The following is an 11,873-nucleotide window of genomic DNA, read 5'->3' on the forward strand; positions in this document are numbered from 1 at the left end:
AAGGCCTTGCGTTCCGCATCATTGTGTATTATTAACTCAATCCCTAATCCGGTGCTTGCATTTCCTTTATTGATTTTGCTCGATGAATAGATTAGCCACACAATGCGAGCAATACTCTTATTCTCGTGCATGTACATAATAATTCGGGGCCCCTGCATAATAACTTACAGCTTATTTGTTTCGGTCTGCCCCTGATAAGTGTGTCATGTCTAGCTCTGGAAATTGACGAACAAAATATTATACCGCCTTAAAGATTCTATCACAGGTATGTTTTTTCCTGATCTCAGAATAGGAAAAAAAATACCCTGCAACGGCTAAAACCATAAAAAAAAAAAGGAAAAAAAGGTGGGGGAATGATTCAAAACGTCGTTTAGTTTGGGTCTTGAAAGATCGACGCGACCGATCGCATGACAACATCCATATTTTTGTCCACGCAAGGCCACACAATAGTCAAACATTACCACTACCTCTGATTAAAGCACTCAGTTATGAACACTGGCTAAAGGAACAGAAATTAAGCATATTGCGAAACGGATGTGTGGAGTTTGCAGAGTTCGGAGAGTGGTTAACCGTTTGTATTCTTTGATCAGGGGAATAGAGGGCACGTAAAATAATATACTGACACATTTCAGGTTGTATCTGTATTTTTAACTTCTCAAAACACTTAGCTGACACCAAATGCTTGTGCTTGAAAACGGTTAAGCGATGCAAATATGCAAACAATAAGAGAATCGGAGTTTTATTCCGTTTCGACTAAACACCGGCAACGCTTCCCCATTTTCTTATGCTATTGTTAGCAGAATTCCAAAGGCTCTTTCACTTTGTATGCAGTAAGCACTTAGATGTCAGCATGAATCAACTGAGACATGCTGTAACATCATTTTATGTTGTTTTTAGCTTCCTCATTCCAGTGCTGAAACGAAGCTTGAGCAAAGGAGTGACGCCCGCTTTGAACCGACCCAGTCATAGAGCCAATAGGAATTTCTGAACCTAATCTCGAAATATGATTGGCAATTTTATTTGTTGTATTACAGAACATTGTGTTCAAAAGGACCGAATCATTCCGTTCCATTAACTCACGAACCGACACTAGAGGACTTCAGAAGCCGAGACGCAAGCTCCAATTTAGGCGATTTGGGTTATCTGCACTACAAGGTATTTGAAAATAAGATCTTTCTCAAATTGGTATTCCACATTGAGCTTTTTTTCCAGGGTTACAAATCTTCAAATTCCGCAATGGATTTAACCACTGGGGTCAACTATCAACGTTTTTTTTCTTCTCTTCCCCGGATAAGCCCTTATATCAATAAACCAAACTTACAAGACATTTCTTATCACAAATCAATGATGTCGTGGGAAACCCCAACAAGATTTCATTCTTCTCTCCAGTAATGTCATTTTGGGCACCCGCTATCTCTAGATTTAGTAATGATAAGAAAAATATATCAGGGGATCCTAAATTTGTCGAGTATTGCCTTTTCCCCTATCTTACGGGTCAAATCGTTTCAGCGAATTCAGCAGTTTTATTTTCCTAAAATATCTTTCCATTTACTTATTTACCGCACTTGTCAACAAAAGCTCGAAAACTTGAATAAACCCCACCTTTAAGGCCTCGTCCACACTATGCCGGATAAATTTGAAAACGCAACTTTAAAGGGGGACTCTGACGAAAAAACACGATTTTTTAAAAAGTCTCAAATCCTCGAAGAAACGCCGCCAAAATGTTGCATACGATTTTCGAATAATGAATTTAACTTACTTTCACCAACATTTCAATGTTATTACGTCGAAATACTTGTTTTTCATAGCATCCGCCATTATTGGTATGTCGCCTGCATACTTATTCGAGAAAGCCTAGAGCGAGGACTTATGGCGTCACGTATTCAACATATCGCTCGCTGCTATTGAGTAAACAATGGAAAACATGTCAGAAAGCGAAGCTTCGTCTTTTATCGATCATGATTTATCGACTTCGGAATTATCGTTTGACTTTGAAAAAATATTCTGACTCACTTACCTGTGATTAAGAAGATTTAGACTCGTGGCTACTGAGGAAAAAGCAGCCGCATATCGACAGGAAATAGCTTAAGCGGAAGAACACATACAGTAACACGTACATTTGCACCTAGAAAAAAATAACGAGAAATTTGCATTTTTACAAATGAAGGGACAACAGTAAACAGACAAAATCATGACGCCAACATGACATCTAATATCAGTTAATTCAAACAATCTCTAGCATTCCTCCTCTTCTTCCGCTTAAGCTCTTTCCTGTCGATATGCGGAACTGGATGTAATGAGCACAAGTATACTGACTGTAAATCGGATCAAGACAGCAAACCCAATTTGTTGTTCCATATCCTGACTTACTTAAATCGGCTTGCCCTGACCCCGGAGGCAAGACACCGACTCCTCTGAAGTTTGGTAGCAGAGTTTGACAAAAATATGTAAGGTTCTCGCTCGTCGGTTGCACTCGTCAAGGCATTTGCTGTTGACCATCTTATTTGCAAAGCACTTGAATAAAAACTTCGCTATCGTTGCCGTGGAAAATACTGCGAGCTTTCTTTAATTCGTGGTTGTAGTTTGGTTGAAGAACCCCTCTTAAAAACAGTTATTAATTATGAAATCGGAGAAGAAAACAACGTGAGATAATCGATTTAGCGATCGTTTCTGCTAAAACGGAAGTTCTATCATTGTTTTCAAAGCAAGCACAAAAAGCGGAAAGAACGGACGTCACAATGACCGACCTTTTAACAGTACTTCGCACATTCTTTACTAATTGTTAAGGAAACTATCGTATTTCTCCTCACAAAGATCACAAGATGTTACCTGCGAGCAAAAGGTTTCGACATCTAATAAACAGCTTACTGAACAACAAAGAATGCACGCCGTTTATAATATAACAAAGAATAAAAATACAACTTTGGAATGTTGGGTGCCCCGTGCGGTCTTTCTGAACTGAATTAGTGACAAACAAGTGTGAGAATTTATCTTAACTTCCCCTTTAAATGAGTCGTGTCTCACCATGTAGTTAATTGTGATGAGAATCACGATGTTTCGGCTGCATTCTGCACACTGCTTGTCTTCATCAGACGACGAGATCGGATGATTGTAAAGCACGAAGCTCCGCTGTGATTGGTTAATTTTTAACAGCTGTGATTCGCTGTTCCAGTCAGATGGTCAGCTCTTTTCACAATGTGTTATTCCACCCTTTGATCATCACCTTTTGTATAAACCTTCCACTGAATTACTTTCATTAAACTCTGTTTAAAAAACCGCCACTAAACACGCAAAACATCCAAAGGTCGCATGACTAAGTTTTCATTTCAAGCAACCGTAAGATAACTTCTTAACCGTAACCGCCACACAACGACTGTTTGACCGCAAAATGATATCACAATTGGCTAAAAGTATCAAACCTCCAGATTAAAATGGACCATCTCGATTGGTTTTTAATGTAGCGAATAAATTACAACTGAATGGATTCCTTTCTTAAGTTTCTAAAGCAAACTATTTTGATTTATTTTTACCCTGGAAGAACAGACGGACAACAATATACTTACAGTTTGTATATACTTAGCCACATCAGCCAATTGTTTGGTGCACTTAAAATTTAAAGGAAGCAAAATGATTCTAATCTTTTACATTCAGGCGTTTGTAATTATAAGACGGCTTGCTTTGACTGGACGGAAAGACACCCTGAGTGTTTTGCAAAGGTTACGGTGAATGACGTGATGTGATCGAGCAAAGAAAACACTCGTCGATGCATCTGCGAATCTCTCAACTAACTGTATTCATCTCATCGTAATTTGAAATGAGAGACAAATTGATTTGACCCTTTTTGGAATGTTGGATAAATGTTATGATATTTTAATCTTACCTTATCAATGCTGTACCCTGTTAACTAAATTACTGTAATTATCATGCTTTCGAAAGATGCGCTTTGAGCAAACGTGGTCACTTCGACCGTTGGATAACAAACTGAGCCCTAGCCCCCTTGGTCTCCCGACATGAATTCATTGACTCAGTCGTCCAATCACACTAACGCCTCCCTTGTGTTGACAAACTTCATTGAAAGACGGGTTTAACAGCCAAGAGGCCGACAGCGACAATGAAAGTAGTAGTGTACAAACTAAAGAGACAATCTCAATACTTAAGACGTAATTCATGGTAATTTTGCGCCCTCATGCCGGTTTTATTGCTTTCTTCAAAGAACGAATTATAGGATTTACGATCTTTAAGCACGCGACGGCGAGATAATACCGCAACTTTAATATTGTGTTTGGCAAAGCGCACAATGATAGGTCTAGGTGTTACAGTAGATTTCTTACCCACTCGGTGAGACCTACTAATATCATTTGAGGCAACTTCAAGATCAAGTTCAGATTTAAAGAAATTAATGGCTAGGTTATCAATGTTTTCGTCGGCTCTTTCGGCAATGCCATAAATTCTGACATTCGTTCTTTTTGTGTATTGTTCCAAGTCATCAACTAGTTGGGAAAGTCTGTCATTATCTTCTTCGAGATGAGCTATCTTTTTCACGAGTTCCGATAGCTATTGATTCAGAGTGGTAAACTTGGAATGATTTGAAATTATAAACTCGTTCAACTTTTTTTCGATATCCGATGAGAGATGTAATCATCGACAATTTTGATGACGTGGGATTGCTTGATATTCGTAACAATGTTCGGCAACGATGATTTACCCCATTCGTTGCTCGTTGTTCTGTGCTCAGTCCCCCAGACTATGGCAAACTTGCATTGGGGCAAAGTCACGTTATTTGCTGTGTCATAGGTCGTGTTCTATTGGGATCAACCGTTTCAACCGCAACCGGTTTCGGTTGAAGCGGTTGAGGTTTCCCAATAGAACACTTTTCCAACCGTTTTCGGTTGAAACGCGGTAACTCCTGGGAATAGTTATTACCAGACCTCTCAGCGTTGACAAATTGAGGCCTGAAAGCAACACGGCAGTAGTCCGCGGCCGACTTTAAATGGCCCGCGTAAACGACAGCGGTTGCTGCCAATGCTTTTTCAACCGTTTCAACCTAGTTTGATGCCGGTTGAAAAAGTTAATCAACCAAACCAACCGAAAGCGGTTTTTTCCCTATAGAACACCAAAAAACCCAACCAACTCAACCAACTACAATCGGTTGATCCCAGTAGAACACGACCAAAGTATCCAAGGGCATTTGGAATTGGCGGGGTCGAAATTGCACCAAAAACAAGTATAGCTTGTGCAAATACAGACAAAGCTCTCTAAGCGGCCGTCACTTTCGTAAGAATAAATAAAAATGCTAGCTTATAAATTAATCCATCTGGAACGTAGATGCAGGTTTTTTGGAAAGCCGGGATACAACGTCACTTACCCTCCCATAACGACACCATGTCTTTGTGGGACTGAGCACGAAATTCAACGATCCCAGGTTCCTCTGGGAAATATGGTGCGTAAGACTACAAGATAGTGCGAGCGGCGATCGAGGTGAGCCTGTTATTAAATGTCCTGTTCAGTTACTGCTAAGACAATCTATATTCATATATTTTATTTCCAACAATCTACATTTTTCGGGACAAAATCAAAAAACTTTAAGTAAGATCGATTTAGAAATCGTATTAAGAATAAAAACTAACAACAATATCCGACGTTTCGGAGTCAGATATGACCCCATTACAGTTTAACCTTGATAATGGGGTCATGTCTGACTCCGAAACGTCGGATATTGTTGTTAGTTTTTATTCTTAAAATCAAAAAAAAAAAAAAAAAAAAAAAGAAGAAAGAAGAAGAAAACTGGCTTGACTCGTGGTTGACTCGGGACTTCAGGTTGACTTGGTCTCGCGGATGGCTCGTGTAACGTTGCATCTTACGTTTAATAGTCAAAAATCTTGCGTTAGTGAACCCTCTATTTTTTCTTGAGTTCGTCGAGATCGCAAGAAAAAGTATTTACCGCAGGGGATTTGAATAAGCTCATTGATTGCAGTATAATTTTGTACTCACAAAATACGCATGTTATGCAATATATTCCAGTTTTCCTGACAAACAGGCTCGTTGTGTGCATCTTTGTGTTTCTTGGTAATTTACAAGTTGCTTGGAAAAACACGATCCTCGCTTTTATTGCTTTACTTTATTGCTTTTAGGAAGGTCAAGATGAGTCGAAGAGTCGCTTTCACTTGGCTTTTGCTTTATTTTTTTGCTGTCAGTTTACCCTTGACAGAAGGCCAGTTTCCTAAAGTTTGCGTCACCCTCGACAGCTTGAAGAGCAAAGAGTGCTGTCCGATCCCAAAGGGCTTCAGTGCGCCTTGTGGTAGCGATGGCAACAGAGGCACGTGCCAGGAGTTGATGATTCGTGAATGGAATTTTACCTACAGTCATTACCAGGCATTCCAGTTGGAGGACGATCGTCACGACTGGCCAAATGCCCTCTACCACAAAACCTGCAAATGCCAATCAAACTTCGCTGGTTATGACTGCAGCAAGTGCAAGTTTGGTTACTATGGTAACAACTGCAAACAAAAGAAGATCCTGACGAGGAAGAATTTTGTCAGATTGTCAGCCGAGGAGAAGGATCGCTACATGAGATACATCAACATGTCCAGGTACTCTGAAAGTGATTATGTGGTGACTTCGACTCCTTACAAAGTGATCAACAGAACCGTGCAAGCTGGTGGAGACCCTGCGTCCTTGTTTTACAACGTCACCAACTATGACCTGTTCGTGTGGATACATTATTACGCACGATATGGTTCAACTTATCCAAACAACAAAACGCACGCAGTCATTGACTTTGGGCATGGGGGCCAGGGGTTTCTTTCGTGGCATCGACTATACATGCTTGAGTGGGAGAGAACCGTGCAGGAAGTTGCCGGTGATGACAATTTTTCTCTTCCTTTCTGGGATTGGACTTCACATAAAGATGAGCGTGACCCTACTATTTTCTCTGAAGATTTACTTGGCGTGACACAACAAGAAGACGGCGTGGTGCAAGGCAAATATTTTAAAGATTGGTACGCCATTTGCACTGAACTGACACTGTGTAATCCTACAGTTCGGCGGCCCAGGCTGGAGCGTTCGACGAAGAAAGAAAACGAAATAAAAAACAAGACCCTAGGATACACGATGACGTTTCCAAGCAAAGAAGAAGTCAATTTTGCTCTCCGGTTTGAAACCTTCGGGCTACCGCCTTACAGCGAAGTGTCGAGCTGCAATTTCGTAAACATCCTTGAAGGCTTCGCCAGTACCAAGACTGGATATAGCTTGCCCACCCGCTACACCTTGCACAACCTGGTTCACGTCATTGTCGGGGGAGCCATGTCAGAAGTACGCTCAGCATCTAATGATCCAATTTTTTTACTGCACCATTGTTTCGTGGATCGCATCTTTGAAAAGTGGCTTCGCAAGTATAACAAAGACGCCTCTGTTCTTTCTATCCTCGACGCACCCATTGGCCACAACAGGCACGACGTCATTGTACCATTGTTTCCATTGCACACCAATGAGCAGATGTTTAAGAAGTCTTTTGAGTTCGGTTATGAATACGAGGATGTTGACGAAAATGGTAAGTATTTTGTGGAGGCCCTGTGGCCTCATCATTAGTGTGGTCGCACTTAGGTACTGTGATCAAGGAGGCAGTGCTCTCAAGGCGAAGTCCTTACACTTCGATCGGGTTGACCCTTGAGATGACATATTTTTCAAACAGCGGCTACAAACATAATGATAAAGCGCATTTTACTTTTGACTTGACTTTTCGTATGCTACAACATACATCTTCAGAAGTGACGGTTGAAAAAATTCAAATATGATATATATAAAATTAGGAAGACTGGTAACTAGAGAGAATAAGACAAAAATAGTAAGATAAAGAGATAGCAGTAAAAACTGACCGTTTAGCAAAACCAAAGTTTTTCACTACCAACGTTTTCCCTTAAGGCTGGTTTAAGGTCACGCATTAATAAAGTTTCCTTTATTTTACAATGCAAATCAGAGCTACCATTTGCTAAAACTTGAAAATGATCCCATTTTATGTTGTGACCTGTTTTTACTGCGTAATCTGCAATCGCGGAAGTTTGACTGATCCTTTTGAGTGCTTTGAAATGATCTTTTTTACGGTCACGTAAGCGACGTTTCGTTTTGCCAATGTAAAACTCATTGCAGTCGCAACAAGATGCCTTATAAACAACTTTGGATTTTTGTGATTTGCACAAACGATCTTTATAAGGAAAAAAAAAGACTTGATTCGACATGTGTTAATTTCATGCTCGGGATAACCCTGGGATGAGCTAGCACACCGTGCACCGGTGGCTCAGTTGGTTGAACAAGAGCTGTCACGCGGGAGGTCGGGAGTTCAACTCCGGCCAGACCAACACTCAGGGTCTTTAAAGAGGGTCTGAATTGGGGGGTCCACATGTCGGTTGTCGGTTAAAATTTTATTACTTTGTTGGTTGTCGGTAAATCTCAGTTAATTTTTTTGTCGCTAGTCGGTAATTTTTCCCTCGTTTTGTCGGTAGTCAGTAATATTTTCTAGCCCTTTGTCGCTAGTCGGTTAACCCCATTCACACCCTCTTTAAATAACTGAGGACAAAGTGCTACCTTAAATTGTAATTACATCGGCAAATGGTTAGACTCTCTAGTCTTCTCAGATAAGGACGATAAGCCGGAGGTCCCGTCTCACAACCCTTAAATGTTTATAATCCTGTGGGACGTAAAAGAACCCCCGCATTTGTCGCAAAGAGTGGGGCATGTAGTTCCCCGTGTTGTGGTCTGTCTTCTGTGATGTATCATGGTTGCGAGGGTAAATACAGATCTCCATTTAAACCAGCTATGCTGAACTGGAATTTCTGTATAAATAATGCATATAAATAAATAAATAAATAAATAAATAAATAAATAAATAAATAAATAAATAGATAAATAAATAAATAAATAAATAAATAAGTAAGCATACTGTGACAAATCCAAGGGGTAGGAGAAATACTGACTCAGATTGCTTCATGCTACAGAAAGCTGAGATAAGCGTAGGCCTGATGGACCCCTTAGCTCATATGCAGACTTTACCCTTTTACTTTAATTAAAGCGTTATCGAACATAACATAGCTAGCAGAAAACTGCGCTATCAAACGTAGTATGCATAGACGTGAATTCAATAGTGCACCTTGCCTCATGGTGTGAACAAAGGTGACTTCGCCTCGTCATTTCCATGATTCATACCTTAGCGTTCATCATCGAGTTACGATGTACTTGGTAAGTTTGAAGAGAACTCAAGAAGCTAGAGTTGCCCTCGTACTTGCTCAAAAAAATTCACAATGCCCGAATATGAGTTTTGAAATCGGATAAATCAAAAATCTTTACAAGGATTCAAAAGTTAAGACCAATGTTTCCTTTCCGTCAAGCCGCATTATTAGAAGATCTCCTTCTCTATCCTCCACCTAGGGAGATAAATAAGTACTCGAAAAAATGTTATAATAATACAAAGTATTCTATGTAGTATAAGTATCCAGCATTGTATCAAAGTATACAAAAATTTGGTTTTATCAACGGAGTTGATAATGTAAATTGGCCACCGTACAGAGATTCTAAAAGCTGACGTTTCGAGCGTTAGCCTAAGGGCTAACGCTCGAAACGTCAGCTTTTTGTATACTACTTACTACTTTGTATACTACGCCAAATTTTTGTATACTACTTCCCCACCGACGCAGCGCCACAGTTTCTTTAGAAACTACCCCTTCATTCATTTATTTGTATCAAAGTAGTCTTCTCTTCCTTTGTTTAATAAATAATGGTATTTTTCGCTTTAGGCAAATCCTCTGATGATGAAGAGCCTGTGGAGCCAATAGATTTGGGACAGTGCCCGGTACCTTGCCCGGCAGTTTCAACAAAGTAGAGCAGAGCAGAATAGTGTAGATCACAGCCGGCAGAGAAGGAGAGCAGAGAGATATAGTACGGGCAGAGTAGATAGAGAACAGTGAAGTGGAGCAAAGAAGGGTACAAATGAGCAGAGCTAGGCAAAGAAGAGCATAGCTGAGTAAAGTAGAGACGGCATAGCAGAGAATTAATCGGAGAGAATGTATACAATATAGCAATGTATTGCAAAGATGAGAAGAGCAGAGTAGGGCAGACTAGAGCATGGTAAAGTAGAGTAGAGAAGATTAGACTGTACTGTAGCATAGAGTAGAGCAGCTAGAGTACGTAGAGCAGAGAGTAGAGTATAGCAGATTAGATCAGACAGGACTGGGTATTTCAAAGATGTTCATTTTACTGTTCTAATATGAGTAGAAAACTTGAGTAACTGAAGGTCTCAAACTCCAGGTGTATTCTATAAACATTATGTAAGGAACCCGTTAAGACAACCTACAGAAAGAAACTTTTATTATCCATTTGAAACCCTGAGAGGACTTTTTATTCAAAACTTATAGCATCAGTAATCCTTTAAAAGTACTTCACTCCTTAGCTTTGTGATATACCTCTCGATAGGGATTGAATAGTCTTTTTCTTAAATTACGTCAACGAATATAATAAAACATAAAAACCAAACCATAAGTATACATTTTTGGCAGAAACCGTGACGGGCTCCCCGATCGCACATCAATTATAACTCATGTTGGTTGTTTGGTTTGTTTTGATTCATTGTGAATCCATTGCACTAGAAATGCGCTGGGAATAATAGGCCTGTGTTATTTTCGGCTCTGTTTTTAAAAGTGGGCCGTTCTCGCACCTGACTAATTTCCGGTATGTCTACCCCAACCAGTGCGACACCCGTATTTTAAAATCAGCCCTTTTGAAAGGAGGGTTTTTTTTGAACATCTCAACAAATGTGCAAATGATATGTGTTAATGCTCAACCGCCACAAAGTTACAAGATTTCTTGGCCTTGTTCTCTGTTCTATCAATGCCATGTTGACGCTTATACCGGTTGTTGACAGGAATGATAATTAATAGAAATGGTAAACACCTTTGATGACTTTACATTGGAAATGTAAATTTCATCAGAGATTGAAAAAGGCGGAAACACAGACTTTTTTTCAATTGCCTTGTCTCCCGCCAAATGCGCGAAAAAAACATTGCTTTCGCTATTTTATCTTTTTTACAACAAATTATTTAAAGTTATGTCTAAAGCAATACATCATTTTAAAGCTTATAAAAATAAGCTTTCCATTACAAAAAACAACTCTTTACCAAAGATATTGTTTCTTTAATAAATGTCCTCAAAAGTGTGGTTGGCACATTTTTAGGTCAATATTTTTTCTTTGCTTCAACGCACTAAGTTCGGTTGTGAGTGCGCTAAGAAGTTTTGGACGAAAGAAAAACGTTTTGCCAGCATGTGAGCAGATACCAGACAAAATTAATCGGCCTAGTGAAAACACAACCCGACTGTGCTTAAATTTTGCCAACCACAGAACAAATTTTCAAGTGCTTGCAAAATCTTGCCGTTGATTTTCTCGCAAATTTTAGACTAGTGCTTGATTTTCTCGTGCTCGCAATTGTTTTGCAATAGGCCATTTTACAGTTGTTTGCTCAGCGACCTAGCCTATGGATGGCTGCGAGGCTGCCGGTGACCTTGTATTGATACAGACCCCACTGCTTTTATCATGTAAATTGTCTTGTTGTAATTCTAATTACTTCATATTAACATTACAAAAGCACGAAGGTTTGTATCAAAGCAAAGTCACCGGCAGGTTCGCTTATATTCTTAGGCCAGGAAACTTAGCTACAACTGTAACATGGTCTATTGCTCGCACGCTTGAATTCTCGTTGAAATTTGTTCGATTGCTCGAAAGTTCGTAAAGGCCTGGCCAAACGCTCGCAACATTTCAACGCAACATCTTGCAACATTGTTGCATGCTGTTGCGACATGTGTTAAACAAGCTGGCCAAACGCACGCAACAT

At 39.8% G+C, this 11,873-nt stretch overlaps 1 protein-coding gene across 3 annotated transcripts in view; it reads left to right on the forward strand.

Moving 5' to 3' along the window:
- Nucleotides 1–988: 988 nt before the first annotated feature.
- The window catches only part of LOC138013201 (tyrosinase-like), a 32,207-nt gene continuing 21,322 nt past the window's right edge, over nucleotides 989–11,873 (forward strand). The window contains exons 1-3 of one of the 3 annotated variants that reach the window (XM_068860217.1): nucleotides 1,008–1,155; nucleotides 6,132–7,549; nucleotides 9,786–10,783. In XM_068860217.1, the coding sequence (XP_068716318.1) occupies nucleotides 6,142–7,549; nucleotides 9,786–9,871 (1,494 nt within the window). In that variant the 5' untranslated portion in view covers nucleotides 1,008–1,155; nucleotides 6,132–6,141 and the 3' untranslated portion in view covers nucleotides 9,872–10,783. Of the gene's footprint in view, nucleotides 1,156–6,131; nucleotides 7,550–9,785; nucleotides 10,784–11,873 lie in introns of those variants that run through there. The other 2 variants (XM_068860216.1, XM_068860215.1) reach the window with 2 other exon arrangements.

The sequence above is a fragment of the Montipora foliosa genome, chromosome 8 (genome assembly GCF_036669935.1).
Source record: "Montipora foliosa isolate CH-2021 chromosome 8, ASM3666993v2, whole genome shotgun sequence".
Classification (NCBI taxonomy): domain Eukaryota; kingdom Metazoa; phylum Cnidaria; class Anthozoa; order Scleractinia; family Acroporidae; genus Montipora; species Montipora foliosa.